The sequence below is a fragment of the Centropristis striata genome, chromosome 12 (genome assembly GCF_030273125.1).
Source record: "Centropristis striata isolate RG_2023a ecotype Rhode Island chromosome 12, C.striata_1.0, whole genome shotgun sequence".
Classification (NCBI taxonomy): domain Eukaryota; kingdom Metazoa; phylum Chordata; class Actinopteri; order Perciformes; family Serranidae; genus Centropristis; species Centropristis striata.
This window is the reverse complement of record NC_081528.1, coordinates 32,720,142-32,738,890: the sequence shown is the minus strand read 5'-3', so window position 1 is coordinate 32,738,890 and position 18,749 is coordinate 32,720,142. Positions and strand designations below refer to the sequence as shown.

The following is an 18,749-nucleotide window of genomic DNA, read 5'->3' as shown; positions in this document are numbered from 1 at the left end:
TTCAGTCAATCAATAAGGGTTCCTGTCCACATACTGTTCTCCAGCTGACCTACCAAAGTCTCCTGAGGGCATCATGCACAGAACAGAGCCTGTAACTTCGTGTATGAACACAAAACAAGAGATGGATGAGTGCAGACGAGAAGAACAGCAGGAGGAGAACAAAAAGAAAACAAGGACAAAGAGTCATGGTAAAGAAAAGGGTGTAATATTCTACAACAGCAAGTCGAGCAGAGTCAACAGGTTCAAGTTAGTGCAGGCAACATATGCAACATCAGGGCTGTCAGAGTTAGTGCACGTGTGCTGACACACAAGAAGCTCTGATCAGTATTAGTAAATTGTAGAAGCTGTATATCCAAGCAGCAAATGGAGATAAAACCTGCATGTAATAAATGTGCATGTGAGTATCTGCAGCACAGAACAGGTTCAGTATGTGGGAGTTTTGGACCTTTATGTTGTATAATTTAAGCAAGTGGTGTATCAATGATTCATGTCTGGCAGCTTCCAAGCACATCACTAACTGCTGTTTCTTTACAGGTAACATGAAAATACTCTTTTATCATCATATGCATTTTTCATAAACACTATTTCATGTATGTAGAACAGGGGTGTTACAACATTTTCTTTCAATTTCAACAATTGAATTTCCGTTAAAGAAAGGTTTCAATAATGTTTGTGTATGCTGTTAGTTATATCAGAATCAGAATTGGCCAAGAAAATTGCGACTGATGCATCTTGAGCAAAAATGTGAAAACCAAAACAATTTCAAAATCATTTGAAGGGACCTTAAACATGATTTAGAGAAGGACTGCTGCTTGTATTATATCATTTACTCTGTCTCACTTTCTTTCTCTAGCTGCTACTTTAAGCCAAAACACAAGCAACTTTACTTTTTAAACAGAAGGAACCTGCAATGCATGCACCCACCAATCCATGCACAATCAGTCCCACATAACGGCTCGACTCTGATGTGTTTATGGTCTTTTTTAAAAATTTTATTTGAACTGATTATTGCAACGCAACTTTGTTTACGGCTTCAATAACTCTCATCATTTATCAAGCCAGAGTGAAGCAAATGCAAGGAACACAACAGATAGAAGGCAAACTTTTAGACAGCAACTGAATTGTCTCAATACTGTTGAGTAAATGCCTTGTCTTTCAATACCAAAACACAGACGGGGACCATGTCTCTGTGTGTATTTTGAGAGGCTTCACTAGAGTGTGAGTTGCATAGCCGAGCTGAAAAAAAAAAAAAAAAAGATTTGGACCATTATGTGTGATGATGTAAGTTGTTTTTGTTCAAATCAAACATCCCGAGGGAGCAGTTACACTATTGGGAAGCCACAGCATGCAAACGGTTGCAACTACACCTGAAACCTCCTGTATCCCACAATAATAGTCGGCTGACATAAAACCACAAATTGTATTTGTTGCCCAGAATCAAGCTCTGTGATTCCAGCTTAGCTCCAACATGTATGTGAAGTGTATGTTCTGTGTGTCAGAGTGTAAAGACTCACCAGTGGGGATGAAGGCAGGCTGCTGGAGCTGCATGTTAGCCAGGGCTTGCTGGTAGTGGAACATGCTGGGGTTGAAGACGGCAGCAGCAGCTCCGTTGCTCTTCTCCAAGATCGGCCTCTTTGGTACCTGCTGCACGGCACCTGGAGGGAGAGCCTGGAAGGAGAGCGGAGGTTTTTATTGATCTGGTGTTATCTGGGAGTAAACACACACAGTTGGCTCTTTAGATGCAGCATCCAATAGACGAGGATGTTTCTGTTTACCGCCACAAGAGGACACTGCAGTATCTCAGATTAGCTGAAGGGATGTAGGACAGCCCAGAGGTCAGGCCAAGAGCAAAATGGGATTGCTATGATTTCATTCACTAATGGGGCCGGTGCTGAAACATCAAACTGCAGTGGGAGATAACCTGGAGAACTTTTTGACCATTTGTAACATGAAAACACACAAATATCACATTTAAGGACCGGACGCGAAGCTGTCATTTAAAAAATGTTTATTTTTTTAATCACCCTGATTAATTTACTGTTAAACCAGTGAATAGTTACAGCTATGAGGCTTTAGATACATTAAATTCCTTTCATTCTACCATTTGCATCTTTTTCTAATACTGTCTTTCTTCTTTTTCTGCATCAGCACTGCAGATTGACCTGATTATGTTACAGCTGCTCTCTATGCTAACTTTAGCGCCCGTAGCTGAGAGAACAGCACAGTAGCAGACATTCATGAGAAAACATAATCCCCAGACAACATTATCAAATTTCAAGCTGGCTGAAGGATACTGTGACACACTGATCCTTCACTGCATCAGTAAACAATATCTAAGTAGAGAACAAGAAAGTCTTCTCCTGTTTCACTGCAGTGTTAAGCAGATATGTGTTGGTTTGTAACTTTTGAAAAGGTGAGGGTTGGTTTACATCTGTGTGTGTTCAGTATAGAAAATAACTTCCTGTTTATATTTGTGTATGGACTCACCATGCCTGCGGACGCTGTGTTGTGACTGGCTTGGTGCTGTGCAGCCTTGATCCTGGCCTGCAGGTGAGCCGGCGGATGGAAATATTTGCACTTGTCTCGGCTGCAGCGGCCTTTAATGTAGTCCATGCAGACGATGACCGAGTTCTCGCTGCAGTCCACCATGCCGGCCTCCAGAGGGTGAGCGTAGCGGCAGTCACTCTCGCCCCGCGTGCAGTTACCACGCTGGAATTCTCGACAAACCTGGGAGGGTCAGCAAGAGCACTCATCAACATTTACTTTTCATCAGACTTTGGCCAAACATAGAAACACAGCAACTGCGCACATACCTCCAGTTTGTCTGTGCGCACATGTTTTTGTGCCGAGGTGCCGTTGCCCATGGCTGCCAGGCCGGTGGGACTCCCAGGGACCAGCAGGGGAGTACTGGGCAGCAGCTCAGGCATCAAGCCCATGCCTGGGCCCATGTTGCTCAGATAGGGACTGAACGCCATACTGGGACATGTTGCCAGAGAGGGCGTCACTGGGAATGTTGTCTGAGGGAGGGAGAGAAGAGAGAGACAAAACAAGTCATGGCGGAGCTCTCATTACAGAACCAGAACCGTTACTTCTTCTACTAATAAGACACAGCAGGGTTATCCTAAAAAAAATGTTTTAATAAACTTAAACAGAAATAATCTAAATCATCACTTAAGACCAATAGCAAGTTTCACAATTTTTTTTTGGCTAATATACAGATATGATTCTCAGTAGTTATTATTATATTATGGAATGATCCTTTTTGCATCATTATTCTCATTAAAAAGCTGAATTATACAAAGCTACCTTCACTGTTGCCGAGTAAAACTTCTCTGCATATAATACACTGTATGCAAGAGAAATATTTTAAAAATTACAATAGATCTGAAATGATGTGCCACATGGTATTAAATAAATTGTGATTTTTAATATTTAAATTAAATAAAAACCCAATTTGTTATATTTGGCAGAAATGTCTGCATGTCTACCTTATTTTATATACAATATATTTAAATAATAAAAAGAAAAAGGTTATTTTTATTTACTCCTTATTATATTTTACCTTCAATGGAGGACAACAGTTGGGAAATGTTTTAACTGCGGACATAACTCGATGCCAGCAGTTGTAAAAATATTATATATTTATAAAATATAAAAAATATAAAATATAAATATAATGCATATAAAATAGTGCTACAACTAATTATTATAATCAATATCAATTTATCTGCCGAATCTTTAATCTTTAAATGTCTTTTTATGTCAGTCCAAAACACAAATTCAGCCAATTATTATATAAAACAGAGAAAGCTACACGTTAGAGGGCGAAAACAGCATTCTCTGGCATTTTTGCATGAAAGATTACTTGAATAGATTATCAAAATATTTGCTGATTACTTTTTTGTTGTTCAAATAATTGTTGCAGCTCTACAAAATCATTGCGAAAACATGACTTACAGTACAAAGTGCAGTTAGCATTTAGATAAATAAATCACATTTTGAAACACATTGCACTGATTAACAAGTCGTGTTTTTAGTGTTGGCTGCTCACTATGGGCTGCAACTGTGCTCCGGGCAGCATGAACTGCATCTGTTGTGCCAACATGGCCGCCGCGGCCTTCTGCTGGATCAGGTTGTTCCTCCCATTAATCTCCAGCTGGGTTTTCAGGTGCGGTGGTGGGTGCAGGTATTTACAATTCTCACGGGTGCAGCGCCCCTGCCAAGGAGAGAGGAGTGAGGAGTGATGAGCGTTAGAACAGACAGACGGCTGAATAACGTCACACTGTATCAATCATCGCTGCTTTCTGACATAAAAAACTCTCAGTTCAGCAGAGCACTTGTTCAATCAAGTGCAATTTGTTAAACTAAACAACAAGAATCAAGTGTGTTTAAGGAGCAGAAAACATGTGCAGTGAAATAAAGCACTAATGAAGTCCCAGAAGACTACATACTGGAAAATTCATGAGGAATTTGCAACTACTTTCTAAAAATGCTCATAATTTAAAGCTGCTACGCTCGAATCAACAACAATCTGATGTGTAGATATTTAACTTCAAAGCTGTTTTACAAGCAAATTAGTTTGAGTCAGTCAAACTGTACTTATGATTTTATGTCTTTGTGAACAATGTGAAATGACAGGTGGAGTATTTGAGCCAGCTCTGAATTTTTCCACAGAGACACAACAGATGTCAGATAAACCTCACCGACAAGAGATAAAGCAGCAGGGTGAAAACACATGCTCCACTCTCACCGTCCTGTACGACACATTCTGTATTTCCACCTGGTACTTATCAGTCAACAAATGAGCCCCTCTACAGAAACAGAGTATAAAGTAATATAACAAGTATATGTGACTGACTGCAGCACTTGTGTTGATTGAGAGAAACTCAAATGGGATTAGACGGAGAGTAGAGACCAGTAAGCTTATTTTCCTCAATTTTGTCTGTCCATATGTCGGTCCATCGCATTCTTATGATTGCGAAATCTCAGGGACACCTCAAGGAAATTTCTTCAGATTTGGCACAAACATTCACAGGGACTCAAGGATGAAGGTAATATATTTTGGAGTTCATAGGTCAAAGGTCAAGGTCTCTGTGACCTCACACCAGTCAACAGTGAACAGGATATCAATGACCTTCTTTTATTGAACATATTGAACATCAAACCCGACACAAAAGGCACCAATAATAACAAAGCAAAATCTAAGCTATATTTTAAAGTACAGCTATTTTTTGATACTCTCTTTGAACTCTCTCAAAAAATCCCTGAGTGCAATACTGCAGTCTTTTGTCTTTATTGCACAAGTTGACGCAGCAATGGCAATTTAAAAAAAACATTTATTTATTGTGCAGCCCTAAATATTAATACTTTAATGTAACCAATAGCTATATTACTATGTCAAACAAATGCAGTGGAGTAAAAAGAATAAACTACCAATATGTACTTTCACTGGGCTTTATATAATGCATACTAGCTTTATAAAATAGAAATGGGAACTAATCTTTAATGATTGACTCAAATTAAACGTGAGGTTGAAACCCAAGTGAAGTTTTGTACTTTTCTGTTGGAACAGTATGTCCCAATAAAAAAAACAAAATCTAATGTCCACAGAGAACTACTTATGACTATTCATTAACAAATGCAGCATGTTGGCTGTGCAGCCGGAGTCTGCTGTTGGGCTCATGTGCATAGTCAAAGCATTTCTATTTGTCTCGTATGCAAAAGCTTCATTCATTACATGCAGACGACAGCAGACAGTCTGTGTGACCATGTGCCAGTTCACGTGTTTGAGCAAAGTAAATTCCCTTTTTACGTTACATGTGAATTAAACAGCAAGAAATGGTTAAGCAACATATCCAGAGGTCTCACAGCTCAGCAACATTGTGGGTGATAAATTACAGAATATTGGACAAAAGTTGAACATTTAAAAGTTGTGATTCCTCTGACAAGAATATAACTCATTAAAAATATCAGTATCAGTTATTGATCTTGTGATCAGTGTGATGGGTTGGGAAACTATGGTTAAAAAAAACAAAGCATTTCAATAATCTAATAGTAACAGGCTTGTACCGAATACTTCATTGCGTACACATACATTTGAATGCTGTATGTATACACATACATTTGAATGCTGGTGCCAGCATTAAATAACATAAGTCAGCTTTCACTTGGTTACTTTTTCTTTTAGCCACATATGATTTGTTCAAGGAATGTGAGAAAGTTGACAATCTGACAAAAGTGCTATTTTTTAACAGTTTCCGTTTATGATAAACTTTAAAAGAAAAACAACACATTTTTCAAATGCAGCAGCATGTTTTAGGATTTAGAGGGTTAAGTCGTCTGAATAAAATGTTATAGTTAACCTAATTATTGATCTAGTCAGCTGAGTCTTATCCTGATTTAGCAGCCACAAAGCATTTTGATCAGAAGTAATTCTCATTTTTCCACGTGTCATTTTTGGCTTCTTGTCAAAGCCTAAATCAGATTTTGAGCCACTTATCTAAAAGCAATTCATTTTGCCCCAGAACTTTGTTAAAGCAGTGTCCTTGCCGGAGTGTGTGGGGAAGGTGAAGATGGTGCTGCAGGAACACTGCAGGTCAACACACACTCAGCAGGGAAAAACTGCAGTCTCCATTAAACCCCCAGGCCGACAGCAGCTGTCTGGCCCTGCAGATGAGCTGTTAACTCGCTAAACTACCTCCACTGAGTGTCAGTCACCCGATCTGTCGTCAAACCACACCCACATCGTGACCGTGAGAGTGCTGCACAACTGACGATGAAAAACTCTAAAGATAAACTGACGTCATGGTGCAGAGACTCTGACGGTGATGGATGATGTCGCGCTGAGATGAGGACATAAAAAAAAAGGTTTCAGCAGCAGGAGGGCTATATAGGACAACTGCAGTGACTCCTATATACCAGCACCCAGGAGGGATTCACACGACCTCACACTCCAGACAAAAGGCATACAAGAAAAACATGTAGCAGCCTGAAAAATGGTCAGGATGGTTCACATGGCTTACACAAACACTCTCGCCTTCACTGGAGATGCGAGCAAGCTTTGCGTCAGTGAGCTGTGTGTTTAGGGATGAGTCTGTAATGAGGAGTGAGTCCCATGAGGCCAGCAAGCCTGCTCAAACCCACAGCGAGAGAGAAGTACCTATAAATGTGCCAAATGATGCACTTTATGTATTGAAGGCTCCAAAAAACAAAAAGTCGGACCATAAACATAGATACAAAACCTTTGTAAAAGCTATAAAATCTGGGGTAGAGAAGGACGCCAGTGAAACGTGGCATTGAGAAGAGTATTGGGTCAGGAATCTCCCTTTTGTTGCCATAGCAACACACTATGCAACACAGAGAAAAGTCCCTGTTAGTACAGGAGAGTGTTGTTGATGCATTCAAAGAGAAGAGGGATGGGACATCGATGAAATCAAATGATAAAATAAGCGGATATGAACAGTTCTTATGTTAGTATGTGACGAGCTCATTGTAGTTAGTGACTCACATGAAAAGCTGAAATAAAGAGCTGATTAATCAATCAGTTTAGTTTTCAGATCAAGATTTAACATAAAATACATGAAAAATGTAAATTGATTAGTGATTAAACCTCATAACAGTATATTGAGTAGTTAAAATGAGCCCAGCCTTGAGAAAATGAAAACTCTGCTTACATAAATGCATCAATAATAATACAATAATATATTTAGAATATAAATATATATAACAATCTGAGTGGGGCCATTCCGCATAACGAGTGCTTTTACTTTTGGTGAGTACATTCTGATGCTAATATTTTTGTACTTTTACTTCAGTAAGTTTTGAATGCAGGACTTTTACTTGTAGTGGAGTAATTTCACAGTGTAGTACTTAGTACTTTTACTTAAGTAGAGGATCTGAATACTACTTCCACAACTGGTGGTAGATAAGAACAAGTGGTAAAAAGGAGGACCTTGAGATTTAGTTGAAAGATGGGCCTTGCAAGTATTTGTTTTTTATTCTTGTATATATCTACCTTTTTAATTATATATATATTATATTATTACTGAACATGTAATGGTACTTTGTTGTTAAATGTTCTTTGTAATGGTAGAAAAATCAATAGAAATCTATATATTAAAAAATTTCGCCATATTGGCAGGACATGACTAAGGTCAGTTTCTTCACCTGCTGTATTTATACAGTACAGTATACAAGGTGGAGATAGCTGCTGTGTGAACATTTAGAGACAGGTGAAATGGAAAGCATATAATCAGATTCCTAAGATCCTAAAAGACAGCAAAAAACTAGAAACAAACAAAAGAAACCTGAGCGATGGGACCTCACAATAAACGGATGTTAGATTTTGTAGTAACCACTTCATATCAGGTACAGATATAGTTCTTACTAACGTTAACTTAACGTTAACACTGAGGGTTAATTTCATCTGGAATGGTACACCTGACATAAAATTTTCATGCCACTCTCATGAATGCTGCTGTTTATCATAAATGTATAATTTCATATATGAAGTGGTGCCTTTCAACTTTTATTCAGACAGTAACGATGAAGGCAACTCTATCGAAGATACAGCCTAACGGTGCTAACGCTACATACGTTAGCAATGTTACATTACCGCTACCCCGCCTGCTGCTATGCTAACGGTCACTGAAGCTACACTTACCCTGCTAGAGACTACGAGCAGTTTAGCTGGTATTTTTTTTAAGTAACTTTATTAAGGATTGTTTTTGTTGTGTTAACAATAGTGATGTTAGTTAGATCTGTTCAGGTCAGAGTCATGGAATATTAAATTACCTGTAGGAGCCACTTACAGGTCTCTCAGATGTTTAAGGTTTTATCGCATTGGCCACTGAATTGTCACTCTGGGTGGTAATCATACTGTCTTCATCTGATTTTATTCACCCTTTTCCACCTGATTTTTGGCATTGACACAGAGAGGGGATGAGCCTAGGAGAGAATATTTTCTGTTCACCGCACTTATGCATGCTGAATTGTGATAAGATAATTGGTACCTGTTGTATGGAATCAAAAACAGTCAAATGGTCAAACATATCATCAAAGCATCCTTAAAACGTTTGGGGATCGCCTGAGTTTTCATCCAGTACCACCATGAGCCATTAGTGAAATATCTCAACAACTATTTGATGGATTCCTATGGAACTTGTCAGAGACCTTCATGATATTTAGTCAAAGAATTAAAATCACTTTGGTGATCCCCTGACCTTTTCTTCTTCTAGCAAATTTTAGTCTTATTCATGGAAAAATGCCAAAAATATGCTGTTTCAAGCCTCTGAAATGTGGAGATTTCCTCTTGTTTTTCATCGTATTTGAAAGCAATCTGAGTTGTTTGGACAAGATCAGCATTTTAAAGAAGTCCTCTTAAGCATTTGTATCTATTTTCTGTCATGTTAATTTGATTAATTGGCTAAGTGTTCTGCGGATTAATCGATAATGAAAATAATTGTTAGTTGCGGCCCTATCATGATAATAGTGACACTGCAGTTGAATCTGTGATGTCCACACTAATCATTTGAGATGACAGCAGCACTCCAGTTAACAAGGTAAAAAAAACTAGGCGGTGCAGCAGGTTCAGACGGAGCTAATGGAGGAGCAACAGGGAATGACGGCGGGCGTCTCAGACCAGGCTGGAGATTCCAGATATGGGAGGGACGGTGGGGAGGGAGGCCATTAGCAGATAAATCCATAAAATTAACAAAGAAGGGAGAGGTGGGGGAGAGCGGGAGGAAGGAGTGATGCCATGGAGCGGCTCGAACGAGGTGCTTCTTTGTTTTTTCTAGTCAGTCAACCAAAAACAACGTCTGTCCGCTGAGAATAATCCTGAACAGAAACGCTGCTGTAAAGAGGTGGTTGTTGACACACTGTGCTGGGACTAAAGCCATGCTGCAGCTCCTGATAAAGAACGCCACTTTGACCTTCAACTGTCACCAACTTCAGCTCTTTCTCAGACTAACAACATGACCCCGGTGCTTCAAATAACCAAATGTGGCCTTTAATGCTTGTTCGCTGCCTTTGGTACAAAGCCGATCGCCTCTTTCTCCCATCAGTGCAACCAGTACAGAGCCAGGCTGTTGCTCTGTGCTAAAAACAGCCGTGCCACTCAGGAAGATCAAACTATCCAATGGGTACGCACTCCTGTGCTGTTGCTAGGCCCCCCTCTCTGTTTCTCTGCCTCTCTCTCTCCCTCTCCATCTCCCTCCTGCTCTGGAGGACATAACACAGAAAAATGGCTGAATAATAAATTCTAACTCAATAAACGAGGAGACAGCAGCTGCACTCAGACAGAAAGCTCCTTGTCTAGGTCTCACTTTTTCTCTACATGAAAGCTGGTCGAGCAAAACACACACGCCGACACAGCACCAGCTTGTTCTCGATAATCGGCCATTGATAGTCGGAGCTGTACTGAAATACAGTAAAGCATCATCACTTCTCAGACTGTTTTTCCGCGGTGTAAGAGTGGAGCTGGATGTTGTGGTTCTGTGGTGGAGACGAGAGTCAGGAGAGCAGCTGAAGTGATGTTGGAAGCAGCACGTTCGACGAGCCTACATCACTGATGGACGGACAGACTGTCGGTAAAGTGGCTTTACGAGAAATTTCCATCACGTCCCGGCAAAATGGAAACAATAAATATCTTGATAACCGAAAGACATCCTCTGACAGACTCTTATCCGTATCAGCATATATGTTTATCTTTAGAGAAGCATATATTAATTTGCCTGGTTTAATATAGCGTTAAGCAATGTGATGATTTTTCTATTCCAAGGCCAATAAAACATTTTATTATGATTGGCTGTAGGACGTGGACTAAGTTTAAATTACCAGACATCTATAACACCGGGGTTTGTTTATTATGAAATAATGATGTCATAATTCTCCAAATACACAATTCGAGTAGACTTTGGAGACTATGGGTTACAAGTTGATTTTTTTATTTATCCATTTTAAATACTGAAGGCTAAGCCAGTGTTAGACTATCAACTAACCTTGTGATCGGGCTGGTTGGCACAAATGCACAATATGACTTTAATCGCAAATCACCTAACCTTTCATTTTACATAAATACATAAATGATGCCAGTGTATGTGTGAATATGACAGTGTGTGCCAACGGACCCAAATATAAATCACGTGGAAGGCAAAATGTTGCCACACCAGTGACTTAAGTGAAGTATTAAGATTTTCCAGTTCTAGTGTTTAGAGATTGGACCCCTATTAGCTGTTACAGCCGAATAGTATGCTAGGTACTGCTCGCTCTCTCAAATGAGGAGAGAGAGACCAGAGTTGTTACATTGTAGCAAAACATTTTAAGAACCAGCAATGAAACTTTGGAAATGAACGCTGTTTTTCCCTGACAAAGCCTGGTCCCAAATGGCTAGTTTTACAAAAATGATGTGTACACTTTAGTATTGCTAGAGAATGCAACTATGTCATGGCAGGTGACATCATTGCAGCCAATGTTGCAAATCAATGAGCAAGACTTCATTATATGTCAGTCCCCACCCCTGTCTCTCTCTCTCTCCCTTTTCTTCTTGTCCATCAACAATTTTCTGATAAATGCAAAAATAACCTTTAAAAGGAAAAATAAGTACCTTAACCTGTCAAGTGTATAGCCTGAAACCTGTCAGATGTACATATTTTACCATACATTTTAAGTGTTCTATGATATATATAGCTATCACAACACAGTATACTATGCTGTGATAAAAGATTTGATCCATATCACCCACCCTTTTCCTCACTTTAGACTCCATGATGACTGGCCAATTTTTTTTTCAGCTGTTATACTCAAGTTTTTAAAAAGTTAATAATTAATATAGACAACGATCTTGTTCATCGTGATTCACAGTCTTAAAAAAACAGAATCATGAGGATATAAAGATGGAATTTGGAGAAAAGTTTGACTGTAATAAAACTGGAAAATCCCAGTGGGGGTAAAAAAAAGGGTGGATCAGCTGACCAACTGACATAGTTTTCAAGTTTCCAGGAAATTTCTCTGAGGTAGAGAGCTACCCCCATCCTGACGCATCTCCTCTCTCAAACAATTTAGTTAGTAGATGACATCCTAAACGACACTCTCACTCAGGTGGACAACCTCATTCACCTCAACAAAGACCACCTCTGCTGTAAACAGGAAACTGGTTTGTGTGTAACTGTGTGCTGTGTAGCCAAAAGGCATCAACTTACTTGACACAGATTACAATGCATGTGTCTAAACAAACAAGATGAGTAATGTCTGTTGCATTGTTACCTTGAGTGAGTCAAAGCAGGCGATGACTCGGCCATTCTCCACATGGCAACTCCGGGAGGGGTGAGCAAACTTGCACTCGGCATCAGGCCGCGAGCAGGTGCCTCTCTGAAACTCACGACACACTTCCAGGGTCAGCCATTTGGTGTCCCTTCCCATGGCCATGCTGACAGCCATCAGAGTCGCTCACAAACACTGAGCAGCAGATGGACGGAAAACTGATGAGAGCAAGGGTGACTAATAGTGATGCAAGAAAAAAAAAACTCCCAAGCAAAAAAACAGAAGCAGAATTATTTTCTGTTTTTCCTCGGCACAAATAGGCAGCAAGTCCTTTTGGTTGGTGTATTTTAGGGGATGTTTATTTGTTCTTTCCTGGGAAAAGTGGCAGCTGAAGTTTGAGTTAGAGGGGGTGAGCAGAGGCCAGCTCTGTCTCGAAGAAAAAAAAAACAGAAGCTAGTCTGAGGACATGACTCTGGCATGTGACACTGAGGGTCTGTGCCTTCACCTGAATAGACTGACGCCCACCGTAAGTCACCGTTACATTCACGTCAACATGGCCAAGGGTGCTGCAGTCGCTGTAGTTACGTTTGAACGGCCTGAGAAGGAGGATTTCTGCAGAACAAAAACAAAACCAGAACCTTTATAGGGATGATGTCCAGTTATGAGACGAGGTGGCGGCTCGGCTCAGGGTATGTCGGGACTGCAGCTCAGCAACGTGGGATGGATGACTTTGTGGCTGTCAGGATAAAATACAGCCTCCATTCAAGGCCAGATACACACTGAGCCCCGTCCTGCTCTCATCCAGCAGCTAAGAACAGCAGCAGACGACCCCTCGTAGTAGGCACTTTGGAGTTCCACTTCCTTCAGTCTCTTTCTCATCCCTTCCTTCGCCGCTGTCTATTCTTCTGTTGTCATCCTCCTCACTGACCTTTCGTCTGCATGTCCTTGCTTGTTGTCGCGCTGTGGACTGTAAAAACAGAGCATTAATTCAAAAACGTTGACATTAAAAAAAGCAGCCTGTTGAAAAGAAAAATGTGAACCTCGTGTGGAGCTTGTTTAAACGGAGGGCGAAGAGGACCACGAGGCAGGAGGGTGGAAGGGATAGAGCCAAAGAGAATAAAGCGAGGACAAACAAATAAGGGAACAGAGCATACGGGAGGGAGGGAGGCAGCAATGAACAGGAAAGGGCAAGCTATGTCTTGATTAAGTGATACGAGAGAGAGAGAGAGAGGGGATAGAGGGAGATTGCAGGCAGGACAGAGACGTCACTTCATCTCCCCTGAGCTCCACGGAGCAGAAAGTAATTGACTAACTTGACATGAATCATGCTGCAACACACTGAGAAAAGCAATGTCCTTGAAGTCGCACCGGCTGGCACATGTGTGGTCGACACTGATGATTCCCAGACAGTTATTAATGTGAAGGGAAGAAGTAGGAAAAAAGAGAGACAGGGTAGAAAGAGAGAGAGAGGGAGAGGGGTGGGTAGTTCTTCACAACTGCAGCTGCTGTGCTCAATGCAAAGCTCCAGCCAATCTGAGAGACTCTTGCAGGCATGCAGGGCAAGCCACCGACCAATGACGGAGCAGTTTCCACAGCAGCTCCTCCCTCCACACAGCCCGTCCTTGTTCCTCCCCAGGATTTTTTCACAGTCATGGCTGAGCCACATGCTGATATTCAAACTGTACAACAACTCTGAGTCCAAACAGCTTCTCGCTGAGGTGGAGGAGTCAGTCACACCTTATTCAAACTGTAAACTATACTGCAGCAGTGTGATGCAAGGAGGGAGGATGTATGCAGCCTGCAAGGAGCAGGGCGACGTGTCCGGACACTAACTGAATACAGATAACAATAAGTGAGGTGGCTCAATAAAGATAAAAATAAAGAGAGGAAACTACAATTAAAAGAAGGCAAAGTCAAAACTGCATTTTGGAGTTGGTTAAAAATAAAAAGGGAAATCAAAGCAAGAAGTACAATAATGCACAAAGTGAATAAACAATGGGCGAGATGCAGGAGAGGAGGAGTACAAAAAATGGGAGGAGGAGGAGAGGGGGAGCAGATATTATCAGTCGCAACGTCTGATGGCGGCAGACACAGACGGAGGAACCGATGGGGGGGGAGTGTGAGGGAACGTGTGTCTGTGTGTGTGTGTGTGTGTGTGTGTGTGTGTGTGTGTGTGTGTGCGATAGACAGCCCAGAAGGAGAACACCGCAGTGGAGTGGGAGAGAAGGAGGGATAAGGGGGAGGTGGGAGCTGAATTGATACACCCACGTTCAAACACAAGAACAAAGACACATCCCAGCTCCAAAAAAAAGAGAGAGAGGCAGGACTGAGAGATGAGCAGGTACAGCAACTGCTTTTGATTGCTTAACCATTATGCTTGTCTGTGCCTCCTCCTCCTCCTCCCAGCCTACCTACAGATCGATAGAAACTTTTCTCAGGGGGACAAAACAAGCACTCCTCCTGCAGCTTTGCCTGTCCTGCATTCAGGTCCACATCAGTGTCAAGCGTCCTTGCTTACGCACACCCTGACGACGCAGCTCAGCAATATGCAACCCGCATCATCAAAATGCTCCTCAGCAACACTCCTCACTTCCTCGCCTCTCGCTCTCGCCACACCACACACCAAATGGCGCACAGTTGCCATTTCGACCATTCTTGGAAAGCTACGCAGCAACGCTGGCTCTCTTCCAGTGCCATTCTAGTTTATACAGCACCCTGTACCTTTGAATATACACAGTGATGACCTTTCACTTGCTGATATATTCTGCTGTGTCTCTGCTTTCCAAGAGTCTCACCCTCAGGAAAACTGCTTCACAAAGCCTGTGAGCTCTCCACTTGGCCTCCACCAGGGCCTTTAAACTGGAAGACAATGGAGGCAGTTAAAAATAGATGAATCACGCATGGCAAACTGTGTACGTCGGTAAAATGTGACATGCCCACTTGGGGGTTGCGTCTGTTACATGTTCATCAACGACCCGTGAGAGCTATTAGTAAGCTAATAGATCTGACATTAAAACTGAATAGTAAGCACGTTTTAATTAGTTTGTTTCTCACAAGTGGGTATAACCTTCTGATCATCACATAAACAAACCAACAGTCTGCAGCTCTGTGAGGCTCTACTTATGCCGCTTTAGTGCTTTGGGCTAAATATTAATGTCAGCATGCAAACATGCTGATGATTATCAGATATACTTTTACCATTTACCACATTCAGCATCTTAGTTTAGAGTGTTAGCCTGCAAATGATTGACTATTTTGCAACAAAACTAAAAGTACACCAAAGGTTAATTAGGAGCTGGGATTAACTTGATTGCTAGATGCATCGCAATTCACTCAGGAGAGTCAGTTATCAGAAATTTAAAACCCAATTCCTGACATTGTTATAGCCTGAAACAGTTTTTTAAGACCTGTGCTGTACAACTGTACCAACTGAATGGTGAAACTAAACAGCTGATGCGTCATTATCTTATCACATGATTAAGAAAGCATCAGCAACAGCTGGGAAATATGTTGGCAAATCTAGGGTCCCAGTTGACACAACTCAATTTAATCTCAATTCATCAATTTGTTATTGTTTTAATAAAAGGTAATGGAAGCAAATTAATCTGGATATATTATTATGGCTCATTTCAAATGAGACAAATGCAATGTGTTAGCTTTCTTGCCACCAGGTTACACCAAAAGCTTGACTTAACAGGTATGGCCACTGGCGTCTCGCTGCTAGACAGATTTAAAAGATAGAATAAATAAATTTATATCTGTATATAAATAAAGATACACTGTTAAAAAGTGAATAAAAGGAATTGTCGAGCGATAGCTGATGTTGTCAGATTGCATTTACGAGTGCATTCCACCTTTTGTTTTTTGATGGACTGTTTACCTGTGTGCAACCAAAGCCTGCTCAAACCTGATTGGTCAATGCTACTCGGACTACAAACAGACTACAAATGGAAATCAAAACACTAAATACTAAACTACTAACACTGATACTAAATCTTGTCCTGCTGCCTACAAATTTTGCATTTTTATACAGATATCTTTTTATACAGATGAATGCCAATCTATAAACTATTTTGCAGAAAAGTCAAAATCATGTTGGTACTACAGGAAAAGTTGAAGAGATCACCAACATTGTTAAGCTTCAACATCTGGCAACCATGAATGTAAAAACCTTTGTCTCAATCCTTTGAGTGGATGTTTCACAGGATAAGTGAATACTCAGTCAGAGGGACAAGGTCTCTTCCTCTTGGGACCATAAATGTTTGTAAAAAAAATCCTGGCAAATAATCCAACCGTTGCTGAGATAATACAGACCAACCACTCATAAAGCCACAACACTCACATGGGTATGGGTGCACTGTCAGACAAATCTGCACATAAGTCAATGAATAATTTACCACCAACGGCAGACCAGTATAACCACCGGATAAATCTAACAGCACACCATATAACAATGTAGAACTTAAAAACATGACCTGGCTTAAAAGATGTCACAAACTTACACAAAAGCAACACTCACATGAATTGTCCGCATTAAGCAACATATTTCTACTTGCATTTATTTGATTTATGTCTTTCTCATCTCTTGTCTTTTTTTTTAAGAGATGGCACTCTTTAGAAATACAGATCCTTCAGTTAGGATGAAACACTGACTGCCAAGCTGCAACATTGCACAACAGTACTGTACCTACCACAACAGAGATAAAACATGAGGAGGCCAAAAGATACACGAGCATTACAAACAGCCAAGAAGAACATAATTAAGAGGCAGATGAAGCAAAAGGATACGAGTTAGAAGTGCTCTTACAGCTAAGCGCTGATGCGTTAAAGAGAGGCTTGATGCTGCATGCCCCTAAGACACTGATTAATGGGTTAAAGCTCTCATATAAAAACAAAATATATATATATAAAAGCGTGAAAATAGGCTTTAGCTTTAGGATATCAAGTTACATTTAACCTTATACACGGTATGGATGTTAATGATTGTTTTCACTATCATCTGGCAGTTTATTTTCATGATTTATAATGTCACGCTTACATCTTCAAATATATTTAATGTATTTAATCTCATATGACAAAGAGGTGCTGCAAATTCTCTCATCTGAGAAGCTGAAACCTGAAACAGTTATCAAAATAGTTGCTGTCGATCAACAAACCTATAAATAGCCTGACAGTTTCAGCTCTAATAAGCTTAAGATTTTAAAACCTAAAACTCCCACATAGTTATAAGAAAACTGCATTAAAGAGTGTACATTTTGTACAGAAAATATCTTGGCCTAGTCAACCTATCCAAACTTTACAATGCAGCATAAACAGTGATTTGCAGGGATGCGGCACGGTGAATAAATATAGAGCGTCCTGCTATAACAGTCATTATGCTGCTGCCGCTCCTCCAGGTGTCTGCAGTGGGAAGAGGGGCTCCGGCAGGGGGGTCAACGTGTAGGTGGAACAGGATGTGGGGAAGTATAAGGAGGACAGAGGGGGGTGGCTGCTGTTGACTCCGGCGCACTGCGTCCATCATCAAACACAGTGCACCAAAGGGCTACCAGCAGTGTAACCTTCACCGTAGCTCTGACGTCTGCATTATAGCTGGTGTGTAGGCTGGGTGCCACCTCGACAAACAGCCCTGCACCTTATCTGCTCACACTATTAGATATCCTTGTATCAATAAAGCTGTAAAGTGTCGGGCGTGCGTTAGGGGAAAGGCAAGGCTACATATGTTTTATTTGTTTTATTTATCTTCTTAGATTTCCCCTTTGCTTTGTACAATTATATTTATAGCAGGGGAATATTTTTAATGTTTTTCTTTAATGTATTTCCCAACAGAAAACTGGCTTTTTGGTGGTTTCGACATTTTTAATTCGAGTATTGCACTCTTTTGAATTCCTGTAAAGAATGTGATGAAGGTGAATATAAAGTGTTATAGGCTAATGCAGCTAGTTACTATTCCAGCATTGATAACAACTGCCTTCACTGCAAAGCAACAACCAAAATAGAAAGGACAATCTAAAAGAGATTGTCAAGAAATGCAATAAAACACATGTCAATATCAGCGAGATGGAGAGAAAATCAAACTGTAGCCTAATTCAAGTTCATGTTTGTGTAGCAAGCTGGAGCCTCCAATCACAGTCTGTCGTCTCAAAGGTCTTCACAGGCCACAAGTTTTCAAAAAGAACAGGACTCATAAAATCACGGCTATATAGCAGCATTGGGATAACAATCAAGATCGGGATGATTGAAATGAATGGCGAGGGGAGAGCTGCAGCTTTTTTCTTTATTGCCTTTTCCACAAAACTGTCTGCTTTAAAATGGAAGAAGTCGAGTGACGGTGAAGTAAAAGTCCTGAATAGACGAAGTTTCAGATTAACTTACAGAACTGAAAGAGGCTAAAATATGTCATTTTTTGGAAATTTAAGCTTGCTACATTATTGCACTTGTTCTTCAGAGGATTTTGTAAATATGTAAAAATGCGTCGAGCAGGTTGCCCG

The 18,749-nt window shown here is 40.6% G+C and overlaps 1 protein-coding gene across 6 annotated transcripts in view; it reads right to left on the bottom strand.

The window, feature by feature from the left end:
- Positions 1-18,749, bottom strand: part of mbnl3 (muscleblind-like splicing regulator 3) — a 30,320-nt gene that overhangs the window by 9,658 nt on the left and 1,913 nt on the right. For 3 of the 6 annotated variants that reach the window (XM_059345563.1, XM_059345567.1, XM_059345564.1), the window contains exons 2-7: positions 12,265-13,228; positions 4,052-4,216; positions 2,814-3,017; positions 2,488-2,727; positions 1,515-1,668; positions 54-95 (exon numbers count right to left, since the gene is read on the bottom strand). In XM_059345563.1, coding sequence (XP_059201546.1) covers positions 54-95; positions 1,515-1,668; positions 2,488-2,727; positions 2,814-3,017; positions 4,052-4,216; positions 12,265-12,438 — 979 coding nt within the window. In that variant the 5' untranslated portion in view covers positions 12,439-13,228. The remainder of the gene's footprint in view (positions 1-53; positions 96-1,514; positions 1,669-2,487; positions 2,728-2,813; positions 3,018-4,051; positions 4,217-12,264; positions 13,229-18,749) is intronic. The other 3 variants (XM_059345566.1, XM_059345569.1, XM_059345568.1) reach the window with 1 other exon arrangement.